This window comes from Electrophorus electricus, chromosome 10 (genome assembly GCF_041902795.1).
Source record: "Electrophorus electricus isolate QZ-2024a chromosome 10, ASM4190279v1, whole genome shotgun sequence".
Classification (NCBI taxonomy): Eukaryota; Metazoa; Chordata; class Actinopteri; order Gymnotiformes; family Gymnotidae; genus Electrophorus; species Electrophorus electricus.
In genome coordinates, this window is record NC_137506.1 from 23212931 (window position 1) to 23235668 (window position 22738).

Sequence of the window (22738 nt, forward strand, 5' to 3'; positions counted from 1 at the left end):
AGTAGTACTGCATTGCCCGTCACTGCGACTGTGCGGCGGTTGCCACGCGCCTTACCCCCTCCCCCTCCCCCTCCCCCTCCCGCTCTCGCTCTCGTGCGGTCGGCTGTTCACATTCCCTCAGAAGTACCAAGAAAATATTAACATTCAATCGCAAACTGCCGTCGGACAGCATGGTGAGTCGTCAGCCTTTACTATACATTACGACATTTTGGTTTGCGCACCGTGTACTATTGTATAAATAGTCAGAACGTTATTTTAACAATTCTAAAGTGAGTAATTTAACTTTTGTCGGCAACTCTTGGCCAATCACTCAACTAGAATGTCACTTAATGGGGAGCCGGTGCCATTAGTACCTAGCTACCCAACTAACAACACATTTGCGTGGATTGACGGTGGCGGTATTTATTTATTAATTATTTTTTTGTACAAGCTTATTTGTTTCGCCAATAGCTAATTAAATCAGTTCCAGTTTGGGATAGCCATGGACAGGGCCTTGAGTCCTAGGCGGCCATTTTAGCCTAATTTTAGCCGCTAGTTTATAACGGTAATCACTTTTAAGCTGTCCCGCTTGCTAGCAGCTCTTTTATTTGGTAGCTAAAGCTAGCATTAGCTAGGCAGGTAAGTTACTATGGCCACTGACTGATCTGTTGCGACAGAGCGTTTAGCCTATAGTGTTGACCAAATTAACACTAACTGTCAGATCAGGGGTATTCCTCCCGAAAATTCCCTTAACGCGTTTAAATCAATAATCTAGATAGCTAGTTATGTTAACGTTTTAACTGAAGGAGGGTGCTTGTTTCCATGACTGAACAGGATTTAGCTGGCCCTACAGACAGTGGGCTCTGCGAGTTCTCCGAGCTGCTGTGCCTCGCACCCGGGACGGTATGCGGATTTTCACGAGTGTGACAGGCATCTGAGTTCTACCCAGCCAGCTAGCATACCGTCGACTGGTTAAAGAGGTTGTCATGATTAAACACTTCTGTGCGTTTCCAAACTATCAGGTTGACCGGAATGTGCATACTGACCCTAATGACCTATCAAGCAGAAAAAAGCATTTTCGTAAATATTATCATTGCATGTTGCAAAGAGTACCCTCTACCTCATATCAGTGATTTCCAGGCAGTGTCCTGTGTAATCAGAATGACTCGGCTCTACTCGATACTAAAACTGCCGTTAGCAATCCTTCTTACAGCGTGAATATTAACCATGAGCAGTGTCAGCCAGTTAGATGAGGAACTGATATATGTATGTAGCAGTGGCCATGGTGCAGCTCTGGTCCCAGTGACATAATAGACTGGAGTGTGACTGATTTACCTGCTTACTATTGCAATATAGGTCATTCATCGTGTCTCTGTTTATTGTTGCTATTTTTACATTATGAAGAATAGATACTTATACCAAGTAAGTATCCATTGTTCAATGGAAACAATATATATCTTAATAGTTTTTTAATATATATTAAGCTTTGCCATATCTAAGATGAAATATTTTGAGTCACTGAGACTCCATTTTACACCCCTTTCAGGCTTCAGGAGTCACTGTTAATGATGAAGTCATCAAAGTCTTCAATGACATGAAAGTGCGAAAGTCCTCAACCTCAGATGAGGTAAAAAAGCGCAAAAAAGCTGTGCTTTTCTGCCTCAGTGAAGACAAGAAGAAGATTATTGTAGAGGAGGGCAAGCAAATCCTAGTTGGCGATATTGGAGAGACAGTTGATGACCCCTATGCCTGCTTTGTAAAGCTCCTACCTCTGGACGACTGCAGATATGGCTTGTACGATGCCACGTATGAAACGAAAGAATCAAAAAAGGAAGACTTGGTATTTATATTTTGGTATGTGGCCACTTTTTTTTTTTTTTTTTTTTAAAGATTTAAACTATACCAATTTGATGTCTTAATGTCAATGTCTTTGTCATATGTGATGATAGTGGGTTTCCTGTCATATATGGAGGTTGCATGTTTATGATGTTTGTGGTATCTATACAGGGCTCCTGAAGGAGCACCATTAAAAAGCAAGATGATATATGCTAGCTCTAAAGATGCCATTAAAAAGAAGTTTACAGGTAAGTCCTCCCCTATACTTTATTGTTATCTCAAAAATAAAAAACCTTTTTGTATGTTTACCGTATTATCCTATAAAATGTTTGGGTAAATACATTTTATTATAATTCATATGGTTTTTGGTAGGCTAATACTTTTAATATGGCTCTTTTTAGGTATCAAACATGAATGGCAGGTCAATGGCTTAGATGACATCCAGGACCGCTCGACCCTAGCAGAGAAGCTGGGGGGTAATGTGGTTGTATCTCTGGAAGGGCGACCATTGTAAACTGTAAAGACATGCCATCTGGATTCCACACGCTTTCTCTCTTAGCAGCTGTATCTTTTGACCTCGAAGGAATAGTTTTAGGTTGTCTTTACTTTTTTCATATGAAGGAAATGTTGCTAACATCAACAAAGAATCTACAAGTTTATTGCCAGCTGACATTTTTTTTTCCTGGTAATTTTTGTATGTCCCAAGGAAAGTTCTCTCCTAGAGTGGTTTGCCAAAAAACAACAAAAAGCATCAATATTATAATTTATCAGTACTCCCTGCGCAAGCATAAGATGTTCAAAGTTTCTCGTTATATGATTTATTGCCAAGGTGATGTATTCTACCTTAACAGATGTGAGAATGCTTTCTGGTAATGCTTCAAAGGGATGCATTAACCAATAGCAAGCACTTTGCACTCAGAGTTTTGAAATATTTATTTGAACTGTTCTACCTAATCTGGCTTCTTAAACATGGCAAACACATATTTAATACTATGCAGATTTAAAAGCACTTTTGTTTGTACACTACAATTTGAGACAAAACTGGCAAGGGGACTATGGAATTCCTGTGTTTGTCACTGGATTGAAGTTCCACAGTTTTCATTCCTGTAATGCATATGGACAACGACAGATCAATATTAACTGTTCTGTTGGAGGTTTGCTTCTATTTGGATGTACAGTACAGGACTGAATAAGCAGAAGGGGGTGCTGCTTGGTTATTGTTTTCTTTTTTAACACTAAAAAGAATGCAAGTATGTGTAAAGATGGCAATATCTGCATTTGTAGCCTTAAATGGAACATCATTTTTTGAGATCGATCCAAGTTGCCACTTTGCAATAAAACCTTGTGGCATACAACATGGCCTTGTCTCATTTGGCAACGTTTCATGGTACTGCTTTTCATTGGGGCACATTCAGGCTTGTTCATGCCCTTTCTTCTTCAGGGTTACCCAGTCTTTGCTCCAACATAATCTTAACATTTACCTGCTCAGCTGTGCTCTGGTATGAGACAACTGTCTTTTAAACTTTGAAGATATACGTTCTGTGCTTTTTTTTTTGTTTCATTTATGTTTAGTACTTTTGTGTATTTTTCTTCAGCTATTTTGGTAGTTCAGCATCAGCAAGTGGAACACAAATGATCAAAAAAATATATAATACATTTAGCCTGTGCCATATATAAGTACATAGGCTTATGTCAAGTGGTCACTACAAAGCTCCCACTACTTCTGTAATAGTTTTGGTTAGATATGAACAAAGTATGTTCATCTTGTTTTTTGTTTTTATCACTTTTTGTTTCCTACTTGACCTGCTTCATGTTGCCACACAGAGAAGCTGCTCTGATCTGTGTCAGAATCTCAGTATCTTTCCTGACATTTCGAAAGCTTTGCTGGACCATGTGCAGCATTTTGCATAGAGCAGGAGTTTCTGTGCAAGTGGGGGGGGGGGGGTGGTGTTTCTTGCAAAGGAGTCAGGCTCGGGGCCAGGGGCTCCTGCTCCCACTGGAGAATTTGATCCACCAGCAGTGAGTAGTCCTCTGCTGCTCAGTGCTATTTATGGACAACATGCTTTTGTGTCCTGTCATCGTTGTCCACAGATGGCAAAACTGAACATGTCTCCAAAGAGCTGCGAAAGGGAAGCCTAGCCAAGTGTCTGGGGCGGCCGTTACAAAGAGCACTTTTCACACCAGGGAATGTGGGAAGCAACCGAAGCGGCACATTTAAAGGGAACGTCTTCATACCCAGACCTCCACGGTTACTTACACAGACTTTCTACATCTAGTATCATTTTTAAAATGTATATCATGAAGGTTGCATTTCTCAAAAACATTTTAAAAATGCAATCCTGTGAAGAGGGAAATATGAAGTTCAGTCTGTACAGTTTATAAGACTTCTGACCACTAGTCTCTACTGGTGTCTTTAGGAACGTTCTAGTTGTGGAATTGAAACTGACCTCACGTCCCAGACTTTAGGCACAGGCAGGTACATACTGCAGGGCAGAGGTGAACTACAGCTTTGACCAACATCTTTGTAAAAATGTATCACAAAACTTATCAGCACTTTGTTTATAAGCTTTCAGCTAGTATTTCCTTTAATTTGAAGAAAATTTAAATGAACATAATGGCCATTCTATGTCAGACCAAGGTGGTCTTCTGTAGTTTGTTTATATTTCATGCAGAAATAACAGCTGCACTGTTATCCATCCCCTATTATTAGAGACAATCTGCACAGCAAAATTGACAAGAAAAATTCAGCATTAAATATTTGAAATTCAATAATATTAGGGTAACAAGATTATTTTAAATAAAGATCTGAAAAGCTACTTCTATACTGCTCTATACCTCTGTTGCCTCCAGACTACTGTGAGAGTGCAGGGGCATGGTTGCCAGTGCATATAAACATTTGAAACGTCAAGTTGGTTTGTCAGAGGCTTTGTGCATACTATTGCCTGGAACAAAAGCCCTTTTATGTTAGTCTGAATCTCTGGGTCTGGACAAGGGAGCTGAAAATAAACTAGTGACCTCTTGTTCCTCTCCATGAGGTTCTGTACTTTGGAAGGGTATGTAGTATGGGGAGTACTAGGAGATTGCCACTGTGAAGTATGTATGCTGGTCATATGAGAGTTTATGTGCCAACACTGCCAACCAATTCCTGAAATTCTATCTCATTTAAACAGACTGACTAAGAGGGGCAGTAAGAAACAATCTTTGTTTTGCTGCAGTGATGCTGGTATCTGAGATGATGAGAGATGGTGCAACACTCCATGCTGCTCAAAACACAGTTTCCAAGTTACTGGAGTTTGTGTAAAGCACAAAGTCACTGAGCTGGGTTCCGCTCTCTTTTCCAGTAGCTCTTACCAGTTTCTGGTGCTTAGTTAAGCATACCATGAGGCACTGCTCCAGCTGCTGATGTCCACTACTGCATGTCACTGTTTTAATTCCTCATTCAGGGCATAAGTAACGTGATAATGTTTATTTTCAGAGGAAATACGACCCATTCTGAGAATATAGATGTTATTGCATGGTGCAGGGTCACAAGACTGAATCCTCAGTACAAAGTTACTCAGTATGTTGTATAGAGAATGTCAGCTGGCAAGAGCTATGGTAGACAATGTCGTTTTTGTATGACGAGGATTCTTACTGATCAGTATTTTGTCACTGACATTGAAGCTGGACATAATGGGCAAAATATGAACACCGAATCGACTCCATCAGCAGACTACTGACCGATGAGAATCCTTGCTGTAAAAGCACGCGAATACATGGACTGCAAAACAGGAGGGAGTTGAGTGTATCAACTGGCGAAGATATACTTAATGTAGCAACAAGTATATGGAGGTGCGGGTGAGGAGGTTCAGGGATATTTGCCGTTAGATTTAAGCGTTCAAGACACGATCGTTGCTTTTGTCTACTCAGAAAGAAACATTAAATCGGGTTATTATTTTGTTTTTGATTTCTGAACTGCAGTGCGTATTACGGGTTGCGTAGGCTGTAATTTTCTTCTTGTTGTGATCTTGCAGCCCTAATGGGAAAACAACGAATTGTGCTGATGAAATCCGAATATCAGTGTTATGAAAATAATCCGGCAAATGATATTAGCCAACATGGGTGTTGCTTTATTATTGGCAAAACACCGTTGCGTTAACAAAAGCCTGGCAGTCGAAAATGTAACGCTTAATACGCCACCTGGTGTTCAAGACCGAAAATGCTTCATGATGCAAATACGCTTGATCCTTAGTAAAGGGCTCATGGACGAAAGTTTAAAAAAAGTTCACAATAGTTCGCAACGTTTGGCTTAATATTCTCCCTGCTATCGTAGTATTAATAGAGATCACCTAGTTCTAGCCCTTATTGAGAAATTGTGAATGTTTCTCACGAGTTTTACCTTAAATTTACTCTACAGTAGTACGGGACACAGTACATAGAAACTGTTGAAGAGAAATAGTGGATAAATGTACTCTTCAAAGAAACATCCAGACAGTACGATATGATGAGAAAAATCAAATACAGATAGAGAATGGTCATGCTGCAATTGTTTCACTGTACTCAGCAATAGTGAGTAAACATTAAATTGTATGAGAGGCTATGAACTAAGTATGAATTAAGCCAGCAAAAATAATTTGTGAAGAAACGTTTTAGATATTCATAAGACTTGACATTTCCTAATACATAAATCAGTATGAGAACAACACCATCAACTTGAACTGTTAGATTCATTTATTCAAACATTCATTCTTTTAGCATGCCTACCAAATGTTTCATGCAAGCATAACGGATCAATATGTAATAGAATTCTCATCATAATACAGTAAAACTGTCATAAGGGAACACACTTCAATTCATATAATGTATAAGCTTTCTTTTCTATAAATAGCACAGAACCTGCCAAGTATTTGTGAGTTAAGATGTAACAGCAGGTAACAGACTTCTCAACACACTCAAACTCCTAATATTTGCGTCACTTCGCTTTTTCATGTGCCAGTAGAAGTGTTTTTGGTTGTCTTGGCCTTTGACAAGGCTGTTTCAACTCGTTCTTACGCGCTACTCCCAAAGCAATACAGCATTTTGGCTCTGCTTTTAACACCATTATCCCTCACAAACTGATCAGCAAACTGAGGATCTTAAGGTCCAAGCAGCCCCATTGGCTCCTGCGTCATGCACTTCCTGTCTGACAAAACCACAGAAGTTCAGGATTAGGAATCACACCTCCTCCACTCTCATCCTGAACACTGCGAGCCCACAGGGTTGTGTACTGGGCCCCATGCTCTGCACCCTGTTTAAACATGTCTGCACCCCCATTCACTCCTCAAACAACCACATAAAATTTGCAAATAATACCACAATAGTGGGGCTTATTTCAGAGGGTGATGTGAGTGCCTACGGAAATGAGGTGGAAGGTCTGGGTGACTGGTGTAAAGTCAATGACTTAGTATTTAACACCTCCAAGATAAAGGAGATCATCTGGGACATAGGAGAAGAAGAAAACCAGACCATCTCCCACTCCACATATCTGGGGAAGCAGCAGAATGTGGAGAGTGTGAAGGTTTTCTGTATCCACATAAACAGACACCACGTGGCTGATAAAGACGGCACAACAATGGCTGTACTTCTTAAGGAAGCTAAAAATGGTGCAACCTCCACAAAAGCTCCTGGTTAACTTCTACCACAGCCCCACGAGAGTCTCCTGTACCAAGGCGTGATTGTGTGGTACTCCACCTGCACAGCCACAGAGAGGAAAGAGCTGTATTGCCTGGTCAGGGTGTCAGAACTGATCATTTGGACTGACCTTCCTAACCTGGACAGTGTCTATGGCAGCCGACAAAAGAAGGCTGGCTGCATCAGCATGAATACAACACACCCTGGTCTCTGCCTCTTCAGTATGCTGCCATCTGGAAAGTGGAACGTGGCTATCCGCACACGGAGCAACAGGCTGAGGCACAGCTACTTTCCAAAAGCTGTGGCTTCAGTAACATCATTGACTACAACACCACACCACATCCCCTTTTAACGTTACTCTGCTCCTTTTGCACATTCAATAGGCAATCTATTTACTTATGCAGGGATATGTAACTGTTACAAGACTGTCTGTCTATAACACCTTTTGTGTAACTGCACTGCCACTTTAAAGCCATTGTTGTTTATCTATTCACATCTATTTATCTATTCTGCTGCTCATACTGCCCCCTGTAAATATAGTCAATCCACTCTCAAACGGCTGTTTATGTAAGTTGTTATTCACACGGTTATTCACAAATCTCGAATCACTGACCACCCTGCCATTTATATCAAATTAATTTATATTGTAGTAATCGACAGTGAAAGACTGTAATCTAGTTACTTTCTGCCCATTCTGCCGTCACATTTCTGCTGTAAATGTGTATATGTATATTTTGCTGCGTCGGGAAGGCTGTGAATTAAACGTGGTTATACTCACATATAATGAAAATAAAGAGTCTTATTCTCAGTGTGCTCTAAATATCTTTACAAGCATTTTAAAGCACCAAATTTCCCAAAGTACGGATTCCTTCCCAGCACAGCGTCTCTCATGCAAGCATTTGGCACTTTCTCTGCATAACTGGCTCGTCTGTTTACGTGTTGCTTTGCCCTTTTTAAGTGCACGGCTCCGTGGCTGAGCCGTCGTGCGCGCTGACCGAGGCTCCGCCCTGCCGAAGCCGCCTCGCGTCACACGACACCGCTAGCTTCGCACTCCACCCGCGGCAGCCATGATGGTGGGTTTTTCTAGATTTGCTCTAACCTGCTAAGGGCTTCTTCTCTTTAACAAACAAACAAACAAAAAAAATCAACAATTGCGCAGGGTTGCCGTGTCGATTTCATCAGAGCCAATCTGCAGATTTAATGTCTAAACAATGCGCTGTGTGCCTTATGTACTTTCTCTTTACAGCAAGAAGGGCTGGACGATGGTCCCGATTTTCTCTCGGAGGAGGACAGAGGAGTAAGTTTTTTTTTCGTTTTCCCTCCTTCTGACTACCCCATTCGCCATAGCGAATCAGTTCCTAATGTGTATTTTGTACAGATTACTCCAGTCAGCCGCGGTGTGAGGTCCACAGCTGCATTAGCCGTGACAGTCACGTTCAATGTCGCTTGAGTGTTAAAAGCTGTTAGTAAGGTCCTGATAGTCCGTTGACTCCCTACTGGATAGACGTTAGCTTTCCAGATTCTGTAGGAAACACAAGTATGCATAATGATTAGCGAATGTGACCAGCTGACAGTAGGTTTACCCGGCCGCGGCTCTTTAGAAGGAGGCCGTCCTGCTGTGCTGTAGATCTCTGGGTCTTTGTGCTCTTGTGGCTGTACACAAGACTGTGTGGAATCTTATGCCAGAAAAGAAAGTTGGGGGGGGGGGAAATGAGCCAGTCAGCCCTCCAACCTGTCAAACAATGGCAGTGACCACTGGCACAATAATGTTACTGAATTCTCTTACCTTGATTGATTTTCGTGGTTTGATTTTCGAATTTGGTATTACAAAATCTAGCTTGCTTTAGTTTTCCCTTTGTTCTTTGGATATTTATATAGACCAAATTATTGAAATGTTGCAGAACATATGTGCTGGAACAACAATGTAACCTACATGAGTGTAACAAAGACTGCTTACATGTTTAATAAGTGTGAATTAAACAGAATTGCATGAAATCAAATCTACAGCTATGTGCTAAGTTATATAAGCATGATTCATTTTAAATAGTCCTCATGATTCACAATGAAAAAAATTTGACTTCTTGTGAAGTCTGATTCAAATGGTTCACAGCCCAGAGCCGTTAATGTGGATCTTCAGACTGATGCTACACTACAAGTGGACATTTCAGATGCTCTGAGTGAGAGAGACAAAGTGAAGTTCACCGTCCATACAAAGGTAAGCTCTGTAGAGCTCTGTAGAGATATTATTCTAGTCTGTAAGAACACTGGAAAATTGGCTTGAGATTGTCTGATTAACCTGCTCTTACTTCCCTTTAAATTACATTTGAACATTTGGCTGAAAGTATTGTGTGTGTGTGTATGTATGTATGTATGTATGTATGTATGTATGTATGTATGTATGTATGTATGTATGTATGTGTGTGTGTGTGTGTGTGTGTGTGCATATGTATGTGTGTGTGTGGGGGGGTATATATGTATATTTTATATATGTATGTCTTTGATGCTTCTCCAGAGTACTCTACCTAACTTCAAGCAGAATGAGTTCTCTGTGGTGAGACAACATGAAGAGTTCATCTGGCTCCATGACTCCTTTGTGGAAAATGAAGACTATGCTGGATTTATCGTACGTTTGTCAGTCTTCACATTTGTCTAAGATGTATATGACCTCAGAGCTGACGGGTTGAACATCCTATTTCTCCTTTAAAACCTTTTGTTCATTATTCATAAGGGGAAAAACACAAGCTAATGCATCAACTCAGTTCCCAACCACACAGCTGAATTTCCCTAATATTAAGGTCCAGTGCATGCTGGGAAATTTCATAATGACACTGACAGTTTTTGAAATTGCAGTACAGTGACCACTGTAAAGAATGGGGATTTATCACTCTGAAGACTCTTTTTGGAAGGCCATTATATATTACTCATAGCTACACAGTTGTTATAATTTCTGTAGAGGCTTAGGATTTATTATGGAAAGATACCAGCTATGTTGGATAAAGAATAAAATTTGGAAAAATGGACATTTTACCTGGTGATTACATATAGAAACAGCCAACAAAACGATGATTTAGCATTACTTATAGCTAACAAATGTAGATCAACGTCTGCTTCTAATACAACATAATGTGTTTGTGGTGGCACCAGGAATTTGGTTTATTCTTTTACACAGAACGGGTTCATGCTCTATAGCATGGCTTGTTCTGTTGCTGTGTGATGTATTGCCCTTTCATTTGGAATATACTTTGGACCCAGAGTTACTGGCAACAAAGGCATACAGTTCCATCACAACCCAAATTAATTATTTACGTTCCTTTACATTAAATGCAGCTGTGTGCTTTGTGCATGTCCAGACCAAAGCAGCAAACATTTAACATCATTAGTGCAAGTGCTCCCTCAGCACCCGCCCTGTTGGTTTTAGGCTTTGGCAAGTGGGACATGATGGTGTGGCACCTGATGAGGGTGACTGCTTTATTCTCAGATCCCGCCTGCCCCCCCAAGGCCGGACTTTGACGCGTCGCGGGAGAAGCTGCAGAAGCTGGGTGAAGGTGAAGGCTCCATGACCAAGGAAGAGTTCACCAAGATGAAACAGGAGCTCGAGGCGTGAGTCACTTTCACTTAGAGGTGTGGCATCGTGCCGAGCACAGTTTGCCATGTTTAGTGGAGTCGCTTTGCCCTGCGTTTGTTTCTGCATCACTACAGGTAACGCGTGTTTGTGTCGTAGTGAATACTTGGCCATCTTCAAGAAGACTGTGGCGATGCACGAAGTGTTTCTCTGCCGCGTTGCAGCACATCCCGTTCTGAGGAAAGACTTAAACTTTCATGTGTTCTTGGAGTACAACCAGGATGTGAGTCTGCCTTTTTTAGTGCAAATCTCATTCCATGAGGGAAAAAAGAAAATAATTTGTATGGAAACTCTGAATTTGGTTATTTTCTTTGCACCTTTTTTGCTGGTTCCTGACAATGACAGCTGAGTGTACGAGGCAAAAACAAGAAAGAGAAACTGGAGGATTTCTTCAAGAACGTGGTGAAGTCTGCAGACGGAGTCATTGTGGCCGGAGTGAAAGTGAGCCTGCACTGTTCTACCTAGGTCACATGATCTAGGAAGCATGATGGGGTGTGGTGGGGAAATGTAAAATGTTTTTTCTTTGAATATTGTCTTGGCAATTGTTTTAAATACTCGAACAGATGTAATGGGTGATGCACTGAATATCTTGACACAAAATGTTGTACATTTGTGAAACATAATCAAATGAAATTTTTGGTGCTCAAATATTTTCCCCTTATACTCTCCGGTTTGAATAAAGGATGTAGATGACTTCTTTGAACATGAGAAGACATTCCTTTTGGAGTACCATAACCGTGTTAAAGATGCCTCTATCAAATCCGACCGAATGATCAGATCTCACAAGAGTAAGTTGCACATTCCCTTTCCACACCTGTTTCCACACCTGTTTCCACACCTGTTTGTAAGGTGTCACTGTTTCACTTCTACAGCTGTAATCGCAACAGAACAACAGTCATGTGTTTAAAATAACATGGTGCAAACATTGTGAATTGCAAAACAAATCCAGAGATGATGAAGTTTCAATTGTGTCACAGGACGTCTGCGTTTCTAGTTTTGTGAATACACACTCGGAATGATCTCTCTTTGTCTCCTGGCAACATGTTGTCCTTCACTGACTGATTGAACTGAGGGCCAACTCAAAGTAAATTCTCCACAGATGGTGTGTCTGATTCAGTTCCGTTATGAACTGTATATTCTATGTCTACTACAGTTGCATCATTTTTCTTATTAAGAAAGTGTGGTTTTCCCCGTTTATCTGTGAAGATCAAACAGGTTTTATATCTCATATACTGCCTGGGACACAATGTCAGGAGAGTGAATCATATCCTGATTGAATTGGTTCTCCTCATGGAATCATCTACCTGTTGACATGCTGTTCATTATGGGTACTGCATACATATGTACTGTACTGTGTATAATTTTCTCAGTGCAGTTTCATTTGTAAATGATTTCTCCTTTTTGCTATATGGATCTGAAGTTATACAGCACATAACGATGTGGAGAACTGAAAACCGAGTGTTGAGTTTTATACAACTGGGGGAGTGGAAGACAGTCATTGTGTAAAAGAACAGTACACTGACATTGGATTTGGCACTACAGCCATAGCTGTGGGCTTTGTCTGGTGGTGTAACAGAAGCTCTTTTTCAGGTGCTGCAGACGACATCAACAGAATTGCTTCAACGCTCTATACTTTAGGGACCCAGGACTCAACAGACGTGTGCAAGTATGGCTCTTTCTTTTTTTCTTTTTCTTTTTTTTTTGATCCTATGCTCTATATGTCTGTCTCTTGAAAACATGTGTGGGTTTGATTTCAGTAAGCCTCTTGTTATAGTAAATTTTAAATCTTTTTCTTTTTGCATCTCATTTTTTTAAAAAGATTTTTCTTGAAGGTCTCAGAACTTTTCGAAAAAACACGGGTATGTAACTTTTTCAATATTTATAAAATCATCTTTTCAGAATTGATATTTTACAGTGACACTTTCTCCATGGGAATTGTATTTGATTAAATTAAGCCTTCTGATATTTTAGGAGATTAGAAGGTAGTTTTTTTAATGGGAGTCTTGGAGCTTTCTCTGAAGTGAGTTGTAGCACAGTCATGCTAAGTAGTTTTACCCTAACACATGGCTGTTATAGAGCAGCATGGGACGTCAGGGATCACAAGGTGGCCCGTCTCTTCCTGAGTGTCCAGCTCATACCATCTGTGTGTTTCCTGTGTAGAAAATTGAGGCCCGAGTTGCTGCTGATGAGGACCTAAAGCTTGCTGACTTGTTGAAGTATTACCTCAGAGAGTCACAAGCTGCCAAGGTGTGCTGCCAGCCTTGTGCTCTCTGCTCATCACACCCGTGGGCCGTATATACCTTATTTATGGGAGTGCTTACTTCAAATCTGCTCCTCCACTGCAGTGTGTACAGTAATATTAGTGGTCAAAGGTGTTAGTTTTGAGTTGCAGCTCACCAACTGAGTTCAGGGAAATGTGTTATCTGCCCTTCAGGACCTCCTGTACAGACGAGGAAGGGCGTTAGTTGATTACGAAAATGCCAACAAAGCTCTGGACAAAGCCAGAGCTAAAAACAAAGATGTCCTTCAAGCAGAAACCACACAGCAGGTGTGCTGTCAGAAGTTTGAAAAAATCTCAGAATCAGCGAAACAAGGTACTTCTTCCAGTTTTGCTGTTTTCTCTTCCATTGTACATTTTCATTTGATTTCAAAATGATTTGAGTCAACAAAACATTTCTGTTGTGCTTTCCAGAGGTTGTAGAAGAGTAGCAGTGTGTGCTTTACTTATGATGATACTACTGCATGTGTAGACGTTTTATCCCCCCCCTTTTTACCGGCACAGAACTGATAGATTTCAAAACAAGAAGAGTAGCAGCATTCAGAAAGAACTTGGTGGAACTAGCTGAGCTTGAGCTCAAACATGCTAAGGTACTTGTTCACTTGTTCATGTGTGTGATGTAAAAACATTAGAGATGTTTTAATGGTTCGTGTAGTTAACCATATTTAATGTCTTTCATGTGAGAAGGGGGAAAGTCTCAGAATGAATTGCCATGGTTTTCACTGTTTATTCATCTCTTTTAAGGGTAATTTACAACTGTTGCAAAGCTGTCTGGCGGTTCTAAAAGGGGACACTTAGAGCCAAACTCCAGGTTCACTGTCTAGGGCTTTTCCTGCTTGGGTATCGTCTTTATCTGGAGTATGGAGTACGGGGTCTGTTTGTCAACAAACATCTGTATGTATCACTAGCAGAGACACCACTTTTCCTCCAGTACCCCCTGAAAGTGATGTGGCTCACTGGAAGATTTCACAAGTGCACACAGCACAACAACCTGCAACTTCATTTAATCACATCGTGTAACTTTTGATTGTTAATTGTCCTTTTTCATGGGAGTTGCTCCATCGACACACTTACATCTCTTGTGATTTCTTTCTAATTGTCTTCTTTTTTTGTGTGTTTATTTTGGCTTATTGTGATGCTTTGGGTGATCCTTTTGTATGGATGCTGCTCAGAAGTCTTGTTGAAATTGAGCTGATTGTTTGTTTGTTTCCATGATTGAAGTGTATGGTCACTCAAAGCCTTGTACAAGTTGTATTAGTTTTCATTGTATTGCTATATTATCTTAATCAAACTAATAGGTTTTGTATTACTCTTTAGGAAATTTATTACATTAGTTACATCAGTTTTTCATTCCTGACAAGTAATGCATCATTGTTTGCCTTAATATATAGACTAATCTGATATTGTAAATCATAAATGAATACTTTTTTGGTTTTCTCCAGGCTTCTTAAGTGCACTGCATATGAGTGTGTGTTTTCAATATGTGACTTAAGTATGTGACCAAAGTGTCCATTTATTCAGATGGAGGAATGCTGACATAAACAGTAATCATGATGATAAAATGACAATGGACATAACGCAAATAAATAATACTGTTTACCATATGTTAGAGTTTTTCATGTGAGTTAAAAATGTTCAGCATGAAGAAATCAAAGGTTAAAAGTTCCTTCAGTTTCTAAATAGTTTTCTGAAATGCACAACTAGTTCTGTAAAAACATTTTTGATACTGCAACTGCCCATGTGAATGAGGCATATGAACAAGGAAATAGCAGTGTAATATTTAGAGTTGGAGTGGGTGAAGCTGTACCTGTAAATACTCTGCCGAATCATCAACCAACTTTTATTTTGGCATTTGAAGGGAACATCTCACCCGGAAGTATTTCATTTTCTTGCTTTTCTTGTATTATTTTGGTATTCGGTGTGAAGGAAAAGGTTGAGGTTGCAATAATATATATATATTATTTTTCCCCCCCCTCTGGACTAAAGACGCAATGAACCGAAAAGAAGATTATGATTCCTATGAGATTGAAGAACCAAGTGATGAAGAAAGAGCAAACAGCAGGTAACGTCTAGCTGAAAAAACCTGAGCCAAACATATCAACGTGCTAGGTAGTTAGATGTTTCTGATCTGGTTAAAACAGAACCGCTGTACATTTGATGTGAATTTAAGTTGTTTTGCAGATGTTGTGGTCTACACACTATTCAAACAATTAAATATAGACCAGCAGCCCGAAATGAAATCTAAATACTTTTGTAAAACGAACTTGTAAAACCAATTCTGTCCCCTAGCCAGCTTTTGTTTGTTCGCTAGCTAACTAGGATAGTTAAACTAGTCTGAGGTTGGAAGGTTAGCGTTAGATTAATAACGATAATCGTTTCTTAATCAAATTCATGCCTTGTTTCAATATATACTCTCTTTAGCCCATAGCTGTAGTCGAACTTGCGCTGGCTTGTCTATTAATTTAATTAATTGCTTTAATTGTGGTACGCTGGCCTTTAGTTCCGAAGATGAGCTCGACGTTCTTCTCAATGGAACACCAGAACAGAAGAAGAAGCTCATCCGAGAATACTTGACAGGGGAAAGCGAGTCATCGAGCGGGGATGAGTTTGAGAAAGAGATGGAGGCAGAACTGAGTAGCACTCTTAAATCTATGGAGTGTGGCTGGTCCATTCCATCAACTCAAGGTTACCATTACAACAGACATACCTGTGTGGGAACTTGATCGTATTTGTGTTCGTCTGTATATACTGTAATTGGAGAGCGTCACTTTTGGTTGTAGGTGAAACCTCTGGGATTGGCGCAGACACTTCAACGCAGAACACAGAAAGAACACAAAATTCTCAGCAATATGACAGTATATACTTTGACTCAGATTCAGATGAAGACAGCTCAGCTGGTAATGCATCCAGGAATATAACAAATGCAACAGGTCTACATATTAGCTGTTTACGTACACATGCTGGTATTGATTATTGGTTTGTGGTGGTTCTTTTCTGTTTTCAGGTATCTCCAAGAATCAGAGAAGAAAGCAGCGCATTATACCTACAAATGATGAGTTATTATATGACCCAGATGAAGATGATCGAGATCAGGCTTGGGTAGATGCCAAGAGAAAAGAGTGAGTCTTGTACTTGTCTACAATTTCCTCAACATCCCAGCAAGCCACAGCTAATCAGATAGGCAATCCAGAACTGAACCGATAACAGTGCAAATCTCTCTCTCTTTCTCTTTTGGCATATAACTTTGGTTAGGTATAGGTACAGGTGCCAGAGAAGACCAACATCATCTGTGCAGAACAGAAAAAAATCCAAGCCTCTCCCAAGCAGTGATGCTGTTCTAAACTGTCCTGCTTGCATGACCACACTTTGTCTGGACTGCCAAAGGTGAGGTCATGATCACATCAGCCTGCCGATACCTTCACTTTGCTTTGTCGTATTCTGTTTCTGTTTGTGTGTTGACTTTTCTGTCTTCTTACCCTGAGTGTAGACTTTACTTAAAGAGTTCTTTTTTGCACACACAGACATGAGAAGTATAGGACGCAGTACCGAGCCATGTTTGTGATGAACTGTACAGTCAGTAAGGATGAAGTGCTGAAGTATAAAGCAGGTAAAAAGAAGAACCGGCGTGGTAAGAAAGGTCGTCACGACTCCACAGACACGTCCACAGAGGCCGGCACGACTGACTCCAGGTTGGCTGGAATGGATGAGGAAGAGATATATCACCCAGTCAAATGCACAGAGTGTTCTACTGAAGTGGCTGTGTTTGATAAAGATGAGGTCTACCATTTCTTCAACATCCTAGCAAGCTATAGCTAAGCACATAGCTGTTGAGGCTGAAATCAATGTATAGAGCTTGATAATAAGACATGAGAGAGGGGTGTAGGGAGGTGTGCTGGAAAAGGATTTACTTTGTTTCTTACATTTTTACTCATGTACACAAAATGTAAAAATGTGTATAAACGTTTCATGTTTTAATAAATGTGTCCTTTTTATTTTTACTGATATGCAGAACAGACATTTGATATCTAATCTTGAATGGAAAAATAGGATTACACCTTTACATTAAAAATGGAAAACAGAAAATTTCTTGAATAACCTTTTTGACTGCTGTTTTTTAAACTCAAACTCTCCAGAGTGATTTACATAGTTGCTAATAACATCCAGGATGGCCATGTTCTATAAAGAAAAATACTACTATCTTCTCATGCTTATGTTTTCTGTCTCATTGCCTATCTGGCAAGCTACTAAACAGTCACTTCTGTAACCTGGCCCATACAAACCATACCTTGTCTCTGCACTCCCTTACAGCAGAAAAGTTGCTTTATGTCCATATATGACAGCTGAATCTTCTAACCATGGCCACGGTTCCAGCTATAGTTAAATTAATTGCTAAACTCAAAATGCTTGCTGGTATAAGTTGGTGTTTGTGGAAATAGTATATCCACTTATATAGTGTGCTTCTATGACAGGACACCAAATGATGGCTCTAGCAGTGAATGTACTACCTCTTGGCAATGATGATGGATATTAACTTGCCTTTAGACTACATGTTACATAACTACTGAAGTACACTGCTCCAAAAAAAAAAAAATGGAACACTTAAATCACATCCTGATGAATGAAAATTTAAGTTTTAAATCTTTATTGATATACACTATGTAGTTTGTTGATAACAAAATGACATTACATCGATCAGTGGAAACCAAAGTTTTCAGCCTACTGAGGGAAGGATTCGAAATCAAAGTAGATAAAATGCAATCACAGGCTGATCCAATTTATGTGAATTTCGTCACAACAGCTCAAGGGCGTGCATGCCCCCCATGTACCAGTATGCATTCTTGACAACATCAGGGCATATTCCTGATGAGAAGGTGGATACTGTCCCATGGGATAAACTCCCAGACCTGGATTAGGGCATCAGTGAGCTCCTGGACAGTCTGTGGTGCTACTTTGTGGTGTAGGACGCAGTGATACTTAACATCCCAGTGGTTCTCAATTGGAATCAGGTCTGGGGAACGTGAAGGCCGGTCAATGGCTTCGTCATCCAGGAACTGCCTACACACTTTGGCCACATGAAGCTAGGCATTTCTCTCTGGCGTGTCAAGGGCAGACCTGCCAATTCTGGTGTTCTCTGGCGAATGCTAATTGAGCTGGCATGCAGTGCTGGGCTGTGAGCACAGATCCCAGTAGGTGATGTTGAGGCTTCATGCCACGCTCATTTAGTCCGTTTCTGACAGTTTGGTTAGAAACATGCACAGCAGTAGGATGCTGGAGGTCATATTGTAGGGCTGTGGCAGTGCTCCTCCTGTTCCTCCTTGCATAAAAGAGCAGATCCAGGTCCTGCTGCTGGGTTGATGCCCTCCTATGGCCCTGTCCAGCACTCCTTATGTAATGACCTTTATACTGGTATTTCCTCAATGCTCTTGAGACTGCTGGGAGACACAGTAAAAATTCTGGCGACAGCATGTATGAATGTGCCCTCTAGAAGGAACTGGACTAGCTGTGCAACCTGAAAGGGTTGCAGGTCCGGCCTCATGCTACCAGTAGTGACAAGGACACTATCAAAATGCAAAACTACACTACTGTAGAGAAGAACAAGTCAGGAAGTATAAGGAGAGCGTTACTGTCAATGCCCACCGCCTGCTTTTGCATCGTTCCCTGATGTTCTCTTCTTGTTGCCTCTCCAGTTTCTTCAAGCAACTCTGTTTATGTGGAACTTGCCTTGCAGTACAGCCCTCAATATTTACTGTGGGCTGGGTTCTCGAGGTCTTGGTTAGTGGGTGTAGTCTCTTCCGACGTCTGTGAAAGAAGACGGGAACATGAACTACTTCAAAGTAATAGGACGCATCAAGAAACAGGTAAGTACAACTGAGTGCCTAGCGTTCCTCTTTCCAGTGGCAATTCCTGTTATTATGAGAGCGGTATAAATGGGATGCAACGCTGCTGAGGAATTCTGCAGTAATTAACATCGAATAATGTCGAACTTTTTTCCTGCTCCACAAGTGAATGTATTTGAATCGGTATCGCATTAGTCACACGAAGTCAGGTAATGTAACGAATGAAGATAGCAATTCTGCATAAAACGTGTCAGTGTAAAACTAGTCAAGTTGGTTCTAATCATCAGTCTTTTCATTTACTGGTTGAATAGAACTTGCTTATGAACGTACAGAATTCTGACAAGTACTCTGAGATGGTTACCAGGTTTACACAACTATATATAGCCTACTGCAGTAGCCTACTGTTTGTTTAGTTTTGTGGAGTAACGAGACCAGTGAATAATTCCAGTAGTTTATTTATTTATTTATCATTTTAGAAGCCTGTTCTGAGCAACTCTACCTACTTAGAGTTTGTTGAAGATTGTAGTCAAGAGCCACATAATCATGTCTGAATATGGTACACTATCAATGCTGAAATGAGCAGAGCCAAATAGTGTTTAATGCAGATAGTATTATTTCAGTTAATACAAGATTAGAAGAAGATGACACCTACATGTAACACACACTGGGAGGGGCGAATTCCATTGTCAAGTTTGCACTGGTGATGCCTCCACTTGTAACTAGGAACTAAAAGGATTTTTGAAAATACATTCAGAACAGATTGATTGTTAAAACTTTAAACTAAATAAACATTAACTGTGTGGATATTTCTTATTACTTTACACTTGTTTTACATTTTGCTACTATATTTTTTCCTCTGTATTTTTAAGAAATAAGTTTCTGTTCCAGTTTTGTTGTTCGTAGCCCTGGGGACAGTGGGTGTGGTGCACATAGATTTTCATGTGTGAATCATCATTAACATATAATTCTTAGAGTGCTGTTTTTGAACTGTCTTTGTATTAATCAGCCTAGATAAGCAGGGTAGAGTACAGTACATTTCTGAAGATGTCACCCCTAACTGTAATGACAGACTGTCAGACCTATTTAAATACATTTACCAGATATGCCAAAATCACTCACTTGTAAAAATCACCAGTAACACACAGAAGGATTTTAACAGTGACTTTTTAATGTCTATTTTTCAGATATCATGGATGTAAGTGCACCTTTCCTCTCTTCCGTATGTGGTAATGGAATCTTTGGAGAAAGACCACAGATGTAAACCCTGTACAAACATAACTGGCTCAACCAGTTCTCCTAATTACTGCCTATACCGCATAGCTCCACACCTCATTTCACTACCCATTCAAGTGCTTTTATAGTAGAAGAGCCTTGGACTTGAAATTCCATGCCAAGGCACTCTTTGCAAAGGGCTCTTGCTAGCCTGCTCTCAGCCATTCTACTTGGCACCCGAGTAGCTCAACCAATCAAGGTTTAGTGTCTATATGTACATCAGAAAGAGCATCAGAAAGATCACATGGTCATAACTGGGGTGCTGGCACCTTCTGCCATTCACATCTAGGTGCTTTGTCTGTGATATGAGTGGGAGGCAATCAGAAAGACTTGAGTTGTGGGGTGGGACACTTTCTGTAAACATCTGTACCCTACTGAAATATTTCTATTGTTTTGAAATGTGTGTTTTAGTTTTTATTTTTCCCATTTCTCAGCTCGCAGATGCCCTTGACAGTGACACAGCACCGAGCAGCCAGCAAGCTGGAGGTCTAGCATGGTCTGGGCAGCCACCCTGGCCTGGACAACAGCCTGGCATGCCAGGCCAGCCACCCTGGCCTGGACAACAGCCTGGCATGCCAGGCCAGCCACCCTGGCCTGGACAACAGCCTGGCATGCCAGGCCAGCCAGCTTGGCCTGGACAACAGCCTGGCATGCCAGGCCAGCCAGCCTGGCCTGGACAGCCAGTCTGGCCTGGACAACCCAACCAGCCTTCTGCACCAGGATGGGGAGGGCCAGTCCCACCAACTGGCCCTCAAAATATCCCACCATTGGTAAGATTAAGTTTCATCTTATTGTTAGTTTTTTTTTAAACTTATTTTTAAAAACTTTTCTCCAGTATGTCACTGTTATGTCCTCTGTCCCTGGTATAGTAGGACTGTAACATACTGTTATACAGAAAAGCCCATACTTTCGAAATGTATGCCTTTCTAAATGTATGCCTTTCTACTAGACTGTCCCCTACAGTCAACAGCTGCCTGGTGGAGTCTATAACAAGATGCTCATTACTATTCAGGGGACAGTCAAGCCTCAAGCTCAACGGTAAGAAAAATTACACACAATGTAACAAGCTGTTGTTTTGTTGATCTGATCAGTGAGTAGTTTTGTAGCTCAGTACACTGTTCATTAGTGGAGAGCTTTTGAGCACAGGACCTTGTGTACTTTGGGTGGCAAAAGATTTGTGACCATTTTTAAACTATCAACTAGCATCCTCTATTTTTCTACCATTAGGTTTGCAATCAACCTGCAGGGAAAAGACTGTATAGCCTTTCATTTTAACCCCCGCTTCAATGAAAATCACAAGCAGGTGATAGTGACAAACAGCATGATTAAGCAAATGTGGGGCACAGAGGAAAAACAATGTCCCTCTTTCCCCTTTGTCAAAGGACAGCCGTTTGAGGTAAGGGCAGCATTTAGACACGTTTCACTTGTTTTGGTTCAGTGCGTTTCATATTTTTTGCATACTTTGTGCTGTCATTCTAATGCTTCTTTATTAATGGGGGTTAAAGGATGTCAAAGGATACTTTCCTAAAGCCATCTTAAGTAAATTGGAATCGATGGCGGATTCAAACACGAGGGTAATGGTGATCCAGAACCAATTCTTGCTTATCTTTTGTAGGTGAAGATCTTGTGCACTACGGATTCATTCAAAGTAGCTGTGAACAAGGCTCACCTGCTTGAGTACAAATACCGAGTTCGTGAGCTCAACCAGATCACTCAGCTTTGTGTTCGCGAGGATGTCACACTTACATCTGTCACTGTAGAGACACTCCCCTGAGGCTTCTTCAAAATATGAAACCATATTATCCAAATATCTTATGATAGGCTTTGTATTTTATGTTCCCTTCATTACTGCCCAAATGGGGCAAACACTATCTTTATTTGCTCTGTTGATCTAGAAGTGCCACTCCTTTTCATGGTTTTATAAAGGTAATATGTTCCAATTGTAACAGAAAGCATTCACAGATTGACTGCTTCATAAAGGCAAACACGGGTTTTCATTTTATTAGATTGTATGATGGAACCAATTAAATGCATGAAGTTGCACTTGTTTTAAATGATCAATCACAACACAAACTATTAGCAGGGACCATCATTCAACTGGGGCCACTACCTTTGCTATTTGGCAGCATGGATATAAACTTTAAGTGTATGAATACCACATATAAACACCCCCCCACACACCAAGGTAATGTACTTATGAAATCTTGAAGCAAGGACTGCATCAGTTGTAGACTGTAGACAGGTAATAAACTAATGCCTGTACAG

At 40.6% G+C, this 22738-nt stretch overlaps 4 protein-coding genes across 6 annotated transcripts; all 4 read left to right on the top strand.

Annotated features, from left to right (window-relative positions):
* Positions 1 to 34: 34 nt before the first annotated feature.
* On the top strand, positions 35 to 3170 carry cfl2 (cofilin 2 (muscle)). 2 transcript variants are annotated; one of them, XM_081721406.1, is made up of 5 exons: positions 60 to 173; positions 814 to 959; positions 1526 to 1833; positions 1987 to 2063; positions 2217 to 3170. In XM_081721406.1, exons 3-5 carry the CDS (start codon positions 1574 to 1576, stop codon positions 2327 to 2329), a joined length of 450 nt encoding a protein of 149 aa, XP_081577532.1. In that variant the 5' UTR covers positions 60 to 173; positions 814 to 959; positions 1526 to 1573; the 3' UTR covers positions 2330 to 3170. The 2 variants fall into 2 exon arrangements, with proteins under 2 accessions (XP_026869006.1, XP_081577532.1); XM_027013205.3 differs by lacking the exon at positions 814 to 959 and having other exon boundaries at positions 35 to 173.
* A 5276-nt stretch (positions 3171 to 8446) lies between these two features.
* On the top strand, positions 8447 to 14968 carry snx6 (sorting nexin 6). Of its 2 annotated transcripts, none has more exons than XM_027013194.3 (14): positions 8447 to 8537; positions 8711 to 8761; positions 9554 to 9679; positions 9977 to 10087; positions 10943 to 11064; positions 11186 to 11309; positions 11432 to 11527; positions 11769 to 11874; positions 12677 to 12752; positions 12906 to 12945; positions 13247 to 13333; positions 13521 to 13680; positions 13869 to 13954; positions 14109 to 14968. In XM_027013194.3, the coding sequence occupies exons 1-14, from the start codon at positions 8532 to 8534 to the stop codon at positions 14160 to 14162; spliced, it is 1245 nt and encodes a 414-aa protein (XP_026868995.1). In that variant the 5' UTR covers positions 8447 to 8531; the 3' UTR covers positions 14163 to 14968. The 2 variants fall into 2 exon arrangements, with proteins under 2 accessions (XP_026868995.1, XP_026868996.1); XM_027013195.3 differs by having other exon boundaries at positions 9575 to 9679.
* Positions 14969 to 15108: 140 nt separating this feature from the next.
* Positions 15109 to 17362, top strand: eapp (e2f-associated phosphoprotein). The gene is made up of 6 exons (XM_027013199.3): positions 15109 to 15426; positions 15865 to 16049; positions 16145 to 16261; positions 16369 to 16483; positions 16617 to 16748; positions 16886 to 17362. Exons 1-6 carry the CDS (start codon positions 15356 to 15358, stop codon positions 17178 to 17180), a joined length of 915 nt encoding a protein of 304 aa, XP_026869000.2. The 5' UTR covers positions 15109 to 15355; the 3' UTR covers positions 17181 to 17362.
* Positions 17363 to 19028: 1666 nt separating this feature from the next.
* On the top strand, positions 19029 to 22502 carry LOC113579348 (galectin-5-like). Its single transcript, XM_081721408.1, has 6 exons — positions 19029 to 19222; positions 20386 to 20396; positions 20908 to 21243; positions 21423 to 21511; positions 21701 to 21869; positions 22089 to 22502. Exons 2-6 carry the CDS (start codon positions 20391 to 20393, stop codon positions 22245 to 22247), a joined length of 759 nt encoding a protein of 252 aa, XP_081577534.1. The 5' UTR covers positions 19029 to 19222; positions 20386 to 20390; the 3' UTR covers positions 22248 to 22502.
* The last annotated feature ends 236 nt before the right edge of the window (positions 22503 to 22738 follow it).

What these genes read in the sequence shown, in the direction of transcription:
- cfl2 (XM_027013205.3), top strand. An exon ending in GACTTGGTATTTATATTTTG is followed by an intron (nt 1,834 to 1,986) that starts GTATGTGGCCAC and finishes GTATCTATACAG; the next exon opens with GGCTCCTGAAGGAGCACCAT. An exon ending in CATTAAAAAGAAGTTTACAG is followed by an intron (nt 2,064 to 2,216) that starts GTAAGTCCTCCC and finishes GGCTCTTTTTAG; the next exon opens with GTATCAAACATGAATGGCAG.
- snx6 (XM_027013194.3), top strand. An exon ending in AGTTCACCGTCCATACAAAG is followed by an intron (nt 9,680 to 9,976) that starts GTAAGCTCTGTA and finishes ATGCTTCTCCAG; the next exon opens with AGTACTCTACCTAACTTCAA. An exon ending in CTCAGAATCAGCGAAACAAG is followed by an intron (nt 13,681 to 13,868) that starts GTACTTCTTCCA and finishes TTACCGGCACAG; the next exon opens with AACTGATAGATTTCAAAACA.
- eapp (XM_027013199.3), top strand. Translation starts at nt 15,356, where the DNA reads ATGAACCGAAAAGAAGATTATGATTCCTATGAGATTGAAGAACCAAGT. An exon ending in GAAGAAAGAGCAAACAGCAG is followed by an intron (nt 15,427 to 15,864) that starts GTAACGTCTAGC and finishes GCTGGCCTTTAG; the next exon opens with TTCCGAAGATGAGCTCGACG. An exon ending in GTAGATGCCAAGAGAAAAGA is followed by an intron (nt 16,484 to 16,616) that starts GTGAGTCTTGTA and finishes AACTTTGGTTAG; the next exon opens with GTATAGGTACAGGTGCCAGA.
- LOC113579348 (XM_081721408.1), top strand. An exon ending in CTCAAAATATCCCACCATTG is followed by an intron (nt 21,244 to 21,422) that starts GTAAGATTAAGT and finishes CCTTTCTACTAG; the next exon opens with ACTGTCCCCTACAGTCAACA. An exon ending in GTCAAGCCTCAAGCTCAACG is followed by an intron (nt 21,512 to 21,700) that starts GTAAGAAAAATT and finishes TTCTACCATTAG; the next exon opens with GTTTGCAATCAACCTGCAGG.